Below are 14,574 nucleotides of genomic sequence, written 5' to 3'. Positions count from 1 at the left end.
GATGGAGAGAAGCCAGATAACTCTAAATACCAAGGCCTTGGACCTGGTAACCTAACTAATTTGCTGATTATTTTCGTAATCAATATGCGCATGGCATATGCTAAAAATATAAATTACTTTGCTTATCTAGCGATGTGACTCGCTAATTACCTGGTAAGATGGCAAAGTAAATATTCTTAGATAAAACACTGCTCATATCTGTGCGATTAAATTGCTACACTTTAGTTATTCCTAGAATTCCCTGCCCGGTATGTCCGTGCCATTAGCGGTCTATTTGTAGGGAGAAGTGATCTCATTTGGCTTTCCACTGCCTCCATTAAAATCTGTTTACATTGACTGGGCTGGCTCTAAACGTTTATGTATATGTATATGTATATAATTCGCTGGCCATCATTCGTGGGACTCGGATTGCAACATTTCCAGGGAAATCAAAATCACCGGGGGCAATTACGAGGGCATAAATGTTCACAGCTCCGGGGAAACTGACGGATTGCATTTACAAATTAGCATTCTAATGAGCGAAGTGGCAGTGGCAGTGGCATGGTGCATGGTGCATGGCAATTATGGCGCCCAGTGTTTTTCTTTCCAGCTGCCCGTTGTCTATTCGCAATTCGCAACTGGGCCAGAATTCGCTGGAAAACAAAAAGTCAGCAGAACTTGGCCTTTGCGTGTTTTGGCCAATTGAAATTGGGCTACACTGCAGTTGAGCGAGGGCCGCTTATGAATGGAAGACAGCGACAACTAGGCCGCATCCAGTTGCTGGCGCCCCCCTTCCTTTTGCGAGGCCACCCCCTTTTCCGCTTCCTGACCACGCTCATGGTGTCAGCTTCAGAAGTTTTCGGTTCTTTTTCGGGGGGGTGGAGGGTGCTGGAGCGCAGGGGGAAATGGAACCGAAAACCGGTTACTGTGCGTTGAAAAATTCTCAACTTTTGTTTCACATACACAAAACAGAGTTTATCTTTCGGTTCTGCTGGGGTCCTCCAACTCTCCCTGTCTCTTTTCCTCCGACGGTTTTGTTGTTTATCAAAATTCTTTGAAATGCACTCACACTCACACACTAACACTCATACACACTCACACACACCATTGCTTTGTCCCGCTCTTGCACACAAAATTAAATTTTTTCCTTTGGTTTCTTTTTAATTTTTATATGGCTCTTTGGCCGATTCTGTGGCATTTTCTTCCTGCTCTTTTTTCTTGCACGCTCCACTGAACCTCGAACCAAGGAGTGCCCTTACGTGTTGTTCTTTCCGCTGGTACCCAGTGTTTCTGGCTCATAGAAGGGGTATATTCCTTTAAAGTCGCCTTTCGTTAGAAACTACAATTGGTTTTTTATCTTAAGACATGTATGTAACTTCATACATATGTATCTTAAGGTGAGAACTCTTTGAAGGGGAAAGATACAAATTAAGAAAGATACAAATAAAGAACTCCCTGATACCTACAAGTCTAAGAATTCTCCTAACCTTTGAAACTTTAACCATGGATGTGTGTTTAAAGTACCTTAAAGGGAAATCACATGGAGTCTCATTGAAGCGCCTTTAAGTCTGCTGCACATAAAAATGCGCACAAAGAAGGGTATCTCCAAGTCGTTTCCCCCAGTCTGGACTTCCTACTTGTTTGCCTGCTGCTGTTGGCTAGTAGTTTCGGTTTGTTTAGGAGCGGGGTCGGTTCTTTTAAACGCAGCTCGCCGAGAATCGACTCCCAGTCGCAGTTTGAGTTTGAGTTTTAGTTTGTGCTGGGAGCCGGGCTAAACAGAACATGCATGTAAAAATGCAACGTAACTTGGCCAGGGGACAGTGGAGTGGGCTGGAACCAGAGTTCCCAGTTGCCAGTTCCCAGTTCCCCGTTCTCCGTTCCAACTTACCAGTTACCGACCATGTGCTGCGGTTGATGACTTGCATCGGGCCCAGAGACTGACTGACTCTGGCTCTGGGACTGGCTCTCTGCCTCTCTGGCTTTCTGGCTTTCTGGCAGTCCGACTTTGACTTTGGCACTGGTTAGACTGGCTGGCTGGGAATTTGTCGGGGTGGGGCAGCTTCAGCAGTTTCCAGGACAGTCGGAAGGGGTACTGGGACTGGAATCGGAGGTGGAGTGGCATTGTGGTCTCTGCTGATTCAGTCTGCTTTGGCTTTTGACTCCTCGTCCAAGAGCAGGCGGTTTCCTCTGATGTTTGGTTACTTCATAGCCTGTTGCAAAATTAGTGTGATCAGAGCCATCAGATAACTCATGCTGGGTAGGGATGCTTTGACAAAGTCATTTGGCACGAAAGGGAGTCTCCTTTATTGAATTTCCAAAAATGTTAAAGTGCTAGATGGACTGAAGCAGGGGTCGCAAAGCAGAGTAATCATTTGAAATAAGAAACAATTATCCATGTAAATAGAATGTGGCATTCAAGGACCGCTTGAACTTTAATAAAGTTTTACATTCAGTTAATGGTTAAAAGAGAATTGCAGTCATCAGCAGTTAACTCGATCACTTGAGGTTTTTGATGAGGGCATCGGTGAACTCGGAGCACTTGGCCTTGCCGCCCAGGTCCATGGTGCGGACATTATCATCCCTAATGGTCTTCAGCACTGCCTTCTCTATTTTGTCCCCATGCTCATGCAATCCGATGTAGTGCAGCATCATAATGGAGGAGAGCAGCAGCGCCGTCGGGTTGGCCAGATCCTTGCCAGCAATATCCGGAGCAGTTCCGTGAACCGACTCAAAAATGGCGCCATTGGTACCCACATTTCCCGACGGCGTCAGACCCAATCCTCCAATCAGTCCGGCGCAGGTGTCCGAGATGATATCGCCGTACAGATTGGGCAGCACCAGCATGTCGTATCGCTTGGGATCCTGGACGATGTTCAGGCAGACGGTGGTCATGGTGGACTCCTCGTATTTGATGCCCGCCTGGTCCATTTTGCTCTTATACTTGGCTGCCATTTCCCGGACGCACTGCAGGAATAGCCCGTCCGACATCCTCATCACAGCCGACTCAGCCACGGCCGTAACCTTCTTCCGCTTCATGGCCAGGGCGTACTGGAAGGTGTACTCGGCCACACGGAGCGAGGCATTGCGCGTGATCAGCTTGATGCTCTGCACCACTCCGTTGACCAGGGTGTGCTCGATGCCCGAGTACTCACCCTCGGTGTTCTCGCGAATGGTCACAATGTCCACATCGCCGTAAACGGTTTCCACACCCGGCAGAGATCGGCAAGGTCGGATGTTGGCGTACAGGTTGAACAGCTGGCGCAGGGTTAGGTTCAGGGAGCGGAAGCCAGTGCCCACGGGCGTCATCAGTGGACCCTTGAGACCAACCTTCGTTCGGTTCATACTCTCGATGACCTGCTCGGGCACCGATGTCTGACCCAAGCTATTCATCACTGGGGTCACGTCTACAGGCTCAAAGATTAGCGGTGCTTTTGCGGCCTCCAGGATCTTTATGACTGCCATCGAGATCTCCGGTCCGATGCCATCGCCAGGCATTAGGGTTATGACCCGCGGTCCACCTGCAGCCTTGCCAGACTTACCTCCAGCTCCACCCTTCTGACCTTGACCTCCTGTTGGTGCTGAGGGTCCTGAGGGTGGGGATTTACCAGGAGGCTTACTTGCTGTCGGTGGTTTACTGGCTGACTTTTTCTCTGGTCCCGCTGGTGGTTTACTAGGGGGCTTACTGGTTTTGGTTGGTTTTTTGGGCGGTGTGCTGCCTGTTGGTGGTTTTGTGGCGGGTGTACTTTTTAATGGAACTTTCCCAGGAGGTTTACTTCCGAAAGGTGGTTTCTTAGGCGGTTGGGTTCCCGTTCCGCTAAATGGATTATCCTTTCTAGACGGTGGTCTTGAAGGATTGCTTGGTCCTGTCGGAGTACTGGGTCCAGTAGGAGGTTTGGTCGGTGGTTTTCCTCCCGTTGGTGGATTACTAGCACTTTGGCATATTTCGGGTTGCTGGGAGTGAATACCTGAAGGATTTTTTGGTTCCCACTGCGCTACACCTGTTGAGTTGATGTATTCTGAAAATGATCTGGGCATATCATCTTCATTCCAATCTTGTCCCGATTGATATGAAGCCTTTGTGGTACTGTTGTCTGAAGTTGTATCCTCGTCTGCGGTCTTTTTTGGTAGTCCTGATAAGCAATCGGACTGCGATGATGATTCTTGATCTGGTAGCTTAGTTGTTTCAAAACCCAAAGGTCCTTTTTTGGATGTTTCAATCTTGCCCGTCTTCCGTTTTGCTATACGAGAGCCCACTGTAAACTTAATAAGCTTTCCATCGCGATTTTCCGGTGGTTCGCCAGAACCTCCTTCACTCGAGGAGCTTCCAAAGAATCTCGTTACTTGGAAGCCCATTGAATTCCGAGGTGGCTGTATGCGAATGGGAACAAGCACTTCACCCTTTCTAGGAAGAACATCTGGCTTTTGGCGGTAAGGATTTTCCTTGGCCTCTGGAAAGCGATTGTGCCGTATCCTTGGAACCTGCTGTCGTACTGGGACATCTCTCTTTTCGTGGTCTTCAAAGCGCCTGCGACGCCGCCAAGATTCGAAAAACGGCTGCCGAAATCGAACCACGGCATCGTCCAAAAGCCGTAGAATCCTGCCATTAGTTTTTAAGCCGGCGGTTCTTGGCCATTTGAACCAATTGCCGGACATGGTGAACTGGAATTTTGATAAAATTACAGCCCGGAAGTGTGTTGTTGAGTTATTGAAAGAAAGGTGCGATCAATTGGTAGTCGGATGACGTTTCGAACCAGGAGATAGTGTTTAAACCTATCAACTGGTCAAGCAATTTTCAAATTTAGGATTTTTAAGAACAGATCTGAGCCTAAAAGCTCTGAATATTTTCCCTAAAGGCCATTGAAATTTTCAAAATTCATTTGCCAACGACGGAAGTCAACACTTGGCCGAATTGCCGCGAGTTCTAGTTCCAATTTGCATAGCTTTTAGACTCCCGTTCTCATTTTATTTCTCTGCCATTTGCTTTTGGCGCCTCCAAGTTTGGCGACTGGCACTGCTGCCAAAACCGAAGTGAAACTTTCTTGGCCAAAAAAGCACGCGACTGGCGATGGTCTGCACAACCCTTTCGTTTTTCACTTGGAGACGCTGCGGCGCATAGGACTTTTCCGTGAATCGGTTTCGTTTTGTTTATTCCTATTTGGACTAAGCTAATTAAATTACTTTTTCGCCAGCAATTCCATTTTCGAAATTTGTTTGCTTTGAAGGTCGACTCTCCTTTAATTGAAAAAGTTTCACTTCCACGCTGGCAGAGAAGAACGCGCAAATGATTTAATATGAAAATATGAAATTTCCGTCATGTATTTAATTAGACGAGAGTGCTCGGCACTCGGGTTTCCCAGTAAACGAAATTAGCTGCGAAAGGCAATCAAATTATGCACAAAACCCTCGTTTTAATGGGCACACCTGCCGACATATATGCGACCGATCCGCCAGACCACGCCAGACCAGCCACGCCCTCCGCCCCCGTCACGCTGTTGTCACTCGGCATAATCATATTTCAACGGATTAGCATAATTTTAAGCGAAAGAATACGTATATATTAATAACGAAAAGTGAATGGTGGCATCGAGTTGCAGACAAAGCAGCCCCCTCCCTCTCCAAAGTTTTTTTGTTTTTTTATTAAATTTTCCTACTGTTCTGTTGGAGTTAAGCTCGCATTTATATTCATATTTGGTGGATTTCTGTAGCGCTCAAGCGTAGGGGGATTTTTCATAACGCTTTTGGATCGCCTTTGTTTTTATGATTATTTTTGGCTTTTAGTTAGTCAGTCAGTGGTGGGTTACCAACGCGCGTTGGCGTTGAATCGCGCATTTATTATTAAATGATTGATGATCCCTGGCTGGATTTAACTCATCCACACTCGAACACCTCCGGTGTTTTAATTCGCCATGGGGTCGCATCGCCAAGCTGTCTAGTTGACTGCGCATTCGTGCACCTTATCTGGACACGACCAACTTACCCTATATCTATATCTATGTATCTGTATCTTCTACATTGGTGTTTGCCCGGCGAAGGCAAACATTTGTGCAGATAACATTTCCCTGTTTGTTTTGAGTTTTAGTTTGAATGGAGAACGCACCTGCAAATGGAGAAGAACAAATAGATATTTCGAATTAGTCAATCATCAATGTGTGTGAATTGGAGTGCTAAACTTTGGAGCCTCGTGCTAAACTGCCAAATGCCTGAATTCGGGGAATGGAATATTTTTCTAGCACAACTTTATCTTCTTTGGTTTATGGGTGCTTAAGAAGATTGTAGTTTAATATCTAGTCTATTCATACTTTGATAAAACAGAAAAAAGATTTCGGATTAAAAAAGAGTATAGTTGGCTTCAGAAACTCAAACTTCTTTGTTAAAACATAATTTCAGTATCGGCTTATAATATTTCTTTTGATTTTTTTTAATCTTTACTCCTCTGTCGCCCTCTAAATATATTTAACACTTTTGTTATTGTTTGCACTTACTTCCATTCTTGTTTACACTTAAGCTTAGTGTGCATAAAAAAAACCGGCTAAGAACGAAAAACCTCAGGCCAAAGTCAATAAACCGTATAAATGTACAATAACAAAAAGAGGCAGGACAAAAAGGCCGAGCAAATAGGGGAACAAAATAAAAAGAGCGCGTCGGATGGCGATTGAATGGAGTCGAATCGAAATACTCAAGAAAAACAAAACAAACCGGGCTTAGCGAAAAGCTCTACCAAAAAAATCAAAGTGCCTTAGGTCATTTTGAGAAATCATTCACACATATGATGTGTGTGTTTTCATGATTTTGTTGTGCCCTTTCTTGATTCCCGATAACCAGACAAGACCGCCAACGCCATATTAGCCAGGCTTTCAGGGCACTTAGGACCAAAAAAAAAAGAAGAAAAACACAGAAGATTGCGAAAACAAAATCCACTCTGGCAATTTGCTAGCCTTTTTGGCTCAGTGGAGGGCTTTTCGTGTTCCTCCCCCTCTATCTGTCTATATGTCTGGCCTCTTTGACCAGTCCAATGTTTGTCTTTTGCTGTAGCTCGTCATAAAATGATTTATGGGCTTTAGGTGCAAATAATTGATTTATGCGCGGTCCCAGACATGGCGCAATGTAAATACGAGTTAGGGACTAGAAGGCGACTTAGAGATACATATTTGTTTGAGCATATCCAAGGCATAGAAATCGCCCGAGCAAAAAGGTGCAAAAAGAGTTAGTATTATCAAAGGTGCCAAAAGTGTTTACCAAATTGAAGCAACTGAATGAGATGCTTTCCACCGACAAACCGAATCCGATTACACGCATTATAAAAGCCGGGGTAACGCCACTCGGAGCGGAAATGCCAACTAGTTAGTTATGTATCCAGATATCCAGATTTGTATATGTATCTGTATCTGTATCTGCGTTTGGGCTCAACTCGAGTTCCCCCATTCTATGCCGATGCTGTGCACACTTCACTAGGCATTAACCTTTACCTTTTCCGTGAACATAACAATCCAAAAGTAAAGAATCAAAAACAACAACGCGCCACTGGCATCCATGAATCAAAAAAACACAAAAACGAAAGAATCCGGCGACGTTTGTACCTCACAGTGTTTGTGTGTGTCTGTTCATTGGAAACAACGATTACGCAGCACAAAAGACATGGACAAACAATGAGCCAAGAACTCTAAACGATGATGGAGATCCAGCAGAGGTATCGAGAGCATATAGTATCGCATCCGAGTACGAGTATTTGGGACTTTCGGGACGGGGCTAAGTGTTCCCAGTGAGTAAGAGTAAGTCGTCGGCGAATTTGGCTTTGACTTCACTGCTCGTGCTGCTGCTGCATCATCGTTGCATAAGCAACGAGTTGTCCCGACCAACTTGACCGGAGCAAATCGGTCAAAGGGAGTGGAAAATTGTATCTGTATCGCCCATAGATGCAGATATATGTACAAGTAGATACAGATACATTTGCCGATACAATTGCCGTCTGCAACCTCTTGGCGTTTGTTTATTTGTTTGACGAATTTCCTGGCGTATGTTTAAAAATAGATGCTGGCAGGTACCGACGAACGTGAGATACAAATGTATCTACTACCTGTCCATCCGTGCTGGTGCCCAGACGAATTTCACACATTTTATGGCCCCTAAGAGGGCGCATCCAGCAGACACACACACAAAGGGGCCAGTGCTAAATGTTTAATTGGTTGCCGGTTGGCACTCGAAGTTTATCTTATCGCCGCCAACCTACAGGTTGTCTTATCGGAAAATGCATTCCAGCAATAGCCATATCAGCAAGGGGACAGCAGGAATGAGACAGCAGGTATCGCAGCAAGTCCGAGCGGAAGAGTCCAACAAGTTGACAACTTCCTTTGGACAAGCTTTGTACATACTTAATTGCTTCCAATTCGGCTTGATTCTAATTAAAATGTGCGGACAGCAAGACGACCTCTTGATGGCTGGACGCAGCCAAAACAGGTTCAGAAAGTCAAGTCAGACCAACATGAACTGAGCTGAACTGAACTTGTCATGTCTGAAGTTCAGAGTCTCGAGGCATGAATGAAAATGAGATATGTATTTACAGAGCCGCGGACAAAATTGTCACTACCGCTCATGTTTTGTTATGCAGAACGGCGTGTTCCTGGAAATCGTTTTGTTCCCCTCAATGAACACACCTGAGAATGAATGAGAGTTAGCCGGATGATGATATGTGCTTAACCAATTTGAATTCGAGCAGCCGACAACATCTGGATCCATGGATCTCAGAAAACTACAAGATACTTTGCGCACGCAAACCCAGAAAGCCAATCAATGACATCATTCCGCCTTCGAAACAACCATCTGAAATTAAACAGAACTCGAACACTGAACTGAACACTGGAAACCGAATCGAGCCACTCTCAAATTGCCTTTTGTATCGAGGTCAGATGTGTAAAAACACAAATTTAAAGCAAACATTAAGAAAGTGGCCACATACAAAGGCAAGATTTTCTGTTTCGCTGTCTGTTTTTCAGCTTTTTTGCCTTTTTTATATGAGTGTGAAATCGATGGGCGTCGTTAATTTTAATTGAAACTAATTAGCGCAAATATAAAAAATCTAAAATAGTTTTGGGCATTTCGTAATATAGGCAATGGGTTTGAACGCTGATGAAGACCTTTGTATTGCATCAATTTATAGGAGCATAAAACGCTTTTCTCGGATTGATGATAAACTTTGAAGTATAAAGGTGTAGGAAGCGGGCTTATTGTATCTTATCTATGGTTAAGCTTTATACCATTTAATGATTTTATGATGCCTCATAAATGTAGGATGTTGTCCTTAATAAAGATTGCATTGGCAGAGGTAGTAAATATATATGAGCTAGAAAGAAACTATAAAATAGAATGTAACTTCTTTATATTTATTCTATTACTATAAAATAGAACGGAAGTTGAAGTTACATTCTTTTTTATAGTTTCTTTGCATTTGAAAGTGTAGATTTTACAATGCGTAATCTTTTCGAAAATAATTTAATTGAGTTTTATGGAAACTAAACGCAGAGATCATTAAATCCTTAGCCTTGATTTATGGATGCCAGACGTATTTTACAGACTTAGCCAAGTGCTTTTCCCACGTCCCAGCTTTTCTGTGGCATTAAACAAAGACGTGCCGCATTGAATGACGATTAAGCCAACTTTTAAGCCCGAACCGAACGACTATTTCCACTTCATTCGGTGGACAGTGGAGTGGAAAACTCATTTCTAGCTATTAAGCAACTGGACGAGACCTTCGTAAAATACTTAAAACGCAGTCGTAATTAGTTTTGCGTCCAGCACCAAATCAATTAAGAATTTTTTCTGGCTTAGAGTTTAATCGATTGGGAGAAAGAGTCGGCAATTAAACTCAACTGAAAAGAACTTAGAACTTAATTGATGAGATAAGTTCGAGATGAGAGCGTTGTGTTCTATGCTTGAATGAAGGTGGGATTCGAGTAAAAGGGTAGCTCAGACTGCAACTGGAACAGAAATAAATATTTAATTATCTACCAGATATTCCGGATAAAACATGTGTATCTCATGAATAAAACAAAATACGAAACGAGTTTTGGGCCATCGGAATTTGGCTGACGAACTTTACGATCGTCGCGACATAAGTGTTATGGATCGTTTTCGGTTCAGCTTGATGGTTCAGCTTTTGATACTTTTTGATGAATTTCGCTTAGTTGAAATTTGGCACATTAATGTTGGCAGTTAAGCCTTAAGTGGAGTGCTATGCCATCTGCCATCATATGGAATGGAGCTTCAACTTTTAATTGGCAGTGGCAAACGAGTGATAGAGAGACCTGGAGCTCTTCCTCTAACCACTAATGAATTGGGCATATGCGCAGTTCTCGAGTTAATTAAAATTTTTACTCGAGGATGAGCTCCTTTGAAGGCAAAAGCAAAAGCCCACGCACCCAAACTGCAGGCATGCATACCTATGTATGTACGTACCCACATATGTACATATCAGGGAAATGGAATCCGTTTGAAAAGTTGTCTGCTAAGCAGTTTTCCCCGCTCAAAACGAGTCACGTTTGCCTTTGCCTTCTCTATTTGCACTTTTCACTTATCTAGCCAGGCGGCACACAAACACTTGCTGGCTGGCGGAGGAGATACGCGGATACATGGGCTCATATCTCATGGTTTGCTCTAATTTCTGTTGCGAGTTGCTTAAATATTTAGTAACACGGTCGGGGGCATTGGAACTGCTATGCCTTAGGCATAGATACAGATACTTCAGATACTCGCAGGTAAACAGATACAGATACTGCGCGATATGATTAGATACTGCAGCTACGACTTCCTGTGCGTCTTTGTAACGCGCCAATGTTTATGCTCGTTTGAATAGGCAGGGAGTATCACTGTTTTTTGGCCCAAAGATATAGATGGAGATACGGATACGTACTGTACGGATACAGATACAGATATAGATACATTGGCGGGCCATAAATACCACTGAGGCGGAGGCAGGCGCAAGTGGAACTATGTAAACAGTAAATAAATGTCGAAAACAAGGTTCGGCATACTTAACCAGGAGCAACGACCAGAGATACTGGGATACATATGTAGGTGCTGATCGGAGATACGCCGCCTGGCATTAGCCAAATTGAAATTCCTCAAAGCCAGCGCTAATAACTTCCAGCTACCAGACCAGCTCAATTGAGCATTCTGGCATTCAGGTGGATAAGTCTCTGCTGGGACACACAAACATGCACTTGTAACTCCAACTCTCGGCTGGCTGGCTATTCTGTTCTTCACACTTTGATGCCATGGCAATGCGGGCTGCTCAGCAATGTATCTCATAGATACTTCTTCGTGGCGTTAACTACCTGCGTGTGGGAACGACTGAACAGAATGAGCCAGACTGAACAGAATGGAGAACCTCTGCAGACAGGTAAGCATGGGAGGGAAAAGTTGCAACATCATTGCCAGATACATTTGTATTCCAGTCGAGTTTGCGGCTGTGTATCATGTAATTGTGCGTAAACGCGTAAATACCAAGTCAAGGTCGGATAATCAATAATAATTATTTTTCACTCAATTACACGGCACAGATATATATGTATATATATACTAGGTACATTTGCTCGTTTTCGGCTGATATTCCGATCTTATCGGATTGTATCGCATTATTTGGTTATTCGGTCTTATTTTTGACTTCGAGTGTGAAATATGCATAAACAAAAATATGTCGAGTATCGTGGGGATATCGGTTGAGGCATATATAAATACACCTCCCATAGCCTTCACACAGTTTGGCCTCAGATGCGTGCCACTTGATATGGCAGTGTCGAGAAATCAGAATAACAGATGATGCCGCCGCCTGTGTATCTATGTATCTACGTATCTCTGCATCTGCGAGGTGCCAGATCCGCGATGTAATGAACCTGCCGCGACCAAAAACTTTATCCACGGCACGTCGAAAACTTTTCCGAGGCGTTGCTCAATGCGCAATCTTCTAATTGCACACGGCGCCCGGCTGTTCGAGTGGTCATAGTTCGCCTCGAGTGGCTGCCCGCTCGAGGGCTTCACTCAGTTCAATGAATTTGCATATGCTTCTAGTTTCTGGAGGGGATTGGGGATTACGGCGTGGATGCGGGCTAGAAATAAGAAAAGCTGCAGCTGGAGGATGGCGAAAAACTTTGGCTGACGCGCGATTTACTTGGTTGAAGTATTGAAGCCTGATGGCAAAGTCCGAAATCGAGGCAATGAATTTTCCGCAAATGATAGGGTTTAAAACGGCTTGAATGCTAAAGTAATTAAATTGAAAAACCATTTGCTCTAATGACAATTTGCTTACTTGTTTCTTATTTGATGGAGTGGATAACTAACATTTGTGACCTGGGTACCCTCTGAATAGTTTAAACTTACAGGGCTTGCTCCTAAGGGGCCTAAACCATATTGGTAGTTTAAACTATTTTCCCCGGCCCGCATGTCCAAGTGCATACTCGCTATGATGAGCCTACGGATGGCGTGAACTTTACCTTTTTCGCTGTAAGTCCCACTCGACTTGATGTCGATCGATTCGAAGTAGCTCTTGACGGCATCGCACTGGTGGGCCGATCCCCCTGCCCCAACGGCGTCCTTCGCCCGCGAGTCCCGCTGCAGGCGACGGCGGTGGTGCGTGGTGGCGCTGTGCAGGTGGTGCTGGTGGTGGTGGACCCCGTCCAGGTCCAGGTGCTTGGCGGCTGACAGGCCGGCGAAGCCGCAGAGCAGGGTGAATAGCAAAAGCTGCGTTAGCCGCATGCTCCTGGCCGCCATTTTAGATGGGTGTTTTCGGTGTGCGGACACAGTGGATGATGGGGCTAAATTGGATTTGCCTCTGATTTCTTCTTATATATTTCTATTTTAGCCGGTTATTTGATTTACTTTATTTGCAGCGCACTTTTTTTCGTATTTACCTCTGCATGCTGTCTGGGTGAACAGCTGTTCGCGGCAACACACTCAACACACTCGCACTCACACAAATGCACTTGCCGGCTAACACGCACACACACTGGCGCACACACGGCCACAGACACGAGCGCACAAAACAAAAGGCCCCAAAAACACGCGTGAGCTATAAACGTGGTAGTAAACGTGGGATGGCGATTGTGGGTGGTGGTGGGTGCTGGTGGTCGAAGAGAGAGCGCGTGTCTAGCACTTTTTGTGTTTCAATTCTCTAGTTTTAAAAGGTCGCACAATTTCACACAAGTATTTTCCTAACTTATTCACACACTTTCCATGACATAACAACGAATAGTACTCAATTCCTTTAGCATTGATTTGCCAGCGATTACGTTTGTTTTTATTTTTTTTGTGCTCTTGTTTAATTTCTCCTACGTTTTGTGTACTTAGGTCGGCGAAAATAGATTTAATTACGAAGCTTATTGGCAACCTTAGCAGCCACCGGCGTTCTGAGGTCGAGGAAATGCACTCGCCTTCTTTACTAGCGCTTTTCCGCTCGAATTTCGCAGCGAGTTTTTCAGTTTTTCCGCGCGCGCAACGAACCTTCCACGACGAGAAACCCGAACAGATTGACTTGCCTTCGAAATCAACCATCCGCCGTGAGTGCTTTTGCGATGCGACCGCAGAGAGCCGAGCGGACCTTCGGCTTCGGCACTTGACAGTCGGCGCTAAGAGCGGCACCCGAGCGCTCTCTTTCGAACTCGAACACGAACAGATGTTGGCACAGTGGTGCAATGCATAGGTGTTTATGCGAACGCAATTTAATGCACCGGTTAACGCCGAAACAGTGGAGTTCAGCTACAAAGGCATAATCTTAGAAATATAATTAATATAAATCTTTAAATTATAAAAAATTGTAACTTGACTTAAGCAATAAACTTATGTAAGTTATTATAAAGTACTGAAAATTAAAAATCACTCACTACCCTTTAAAGTAATCACATTAAAGGATACAATTACAACTAATTTCTTTTTATAAGTTATTTTTGTAGTGTATCATATTGACAGATAGAAGTATGAGTAGGAGCGAAGTTTAATGATTCCCCTATAGCTATCAATATTTGTAACCCCAGCTTTGCATTCAAAAGCCTGCGATTCTTTGAAGTTCTCGACAACGAACATGACACATATCCTGTTTTCGATTTGGATACTTATTTCAATAATGATTCAAATTTATTTATGAGTTCCGACATTCCTCAGGACCAACTTCGAGTCACCTGTGTCACCTGTGATTCATCCGCCAGGAGCTGGCTCGATTCTGATTATTTTTTTCCGTGTCTATTGGGCCTAAATATTTATTCAAATTCTCGAAATGCTCTTCTAAAAGCTTTCAACGGTGGCTCGCTGCAATTTGCATATTCTACGTAAATCAATCCATCTCACAGTGGTCTTCTCGTGTTCTTGGTGGCTTTCAATCCGGGCTTTTATCGATGCCGCTGCTTGAAATTTGCATGCTCGCTTCTAATTGATGGCTGAATGAGTTCTAATTTTATTCCATAGCCTGTGCTTTACGATCGGCTTGATGAACCCGTGGAGCAGGCTCAGATTTCACGCCTTTGAAGATCTCAAACTCTGCAGAGCGTTCGGCAGCTATTTTCCTAGGGCTAAATGTTTCTGTTCAAATGGATAGCCGTGTCATGACCTCGCACA

At 44.3% G+C, this 14,574-nt stretch overlaps 2 protein-coding genes across 2 annotated transcripts in view; both read right to left on the bottom strand.

The window, feature by feature from the left end:
• The window catches only part of LOC122615881 (division abnormally delayed protein), a 64,654-nt gene extending 51,175 nt beyond the window's left edge, over positions 1 to 13,479 (bottom strand). Inside the window, exon 1 of the mRNA XM_043791047.1 lies at positions 12,462 to 13,479. Within this exon, the coding sequence (XP_043646982.1) occupies positions 12,462 to 12,738 (277 nt within the window). The 5' untranslated portion in view covers positions 12,739 to 13,479. The remainder of the gene's footprint in view (positions 1 to 12,461) is intronic.
• LOC122615880 (probable isocitrate dehydrogenase [NAD] subunit alpha, mitochondrial) lies at positions 2,377 to 4,725 on the bottom strand. The gene has a single exon (XM_043791046.1). It carries the CDS (start codon positions 4,630 to 4,632, stop codon positions 2,476 to 2,478), a length of 2,157 nt encoding a protein of 718 aa, XP_043646981.1. The 5' UTR covers positions 4,633 to 4,725; the 3' UTR covers positions 2,377 to 2,475.
• Positions 13,480 to 14,574: the final 1,095 nt, after the last annotated feature.

This window comes from Drosophila teissieri, chromosome 3L (genome assembly GCF_016746235.2).
Source record: "Drosophila teissieri strain GT53w chromosome 3L, Prin_Dtei_1.1, whole genome shotgun sequence".
Lineage (NCBI taxonomy): Eukaryota > Metazoa > Arthropoda > Insecta > Diptera > Drosophilidae > Drosophila > Drosophila teissieri.
Note: the sequence above shows the minus strand (reverse complement) of the source record. Positions and strands in the feature narration are given on the sequence as shown.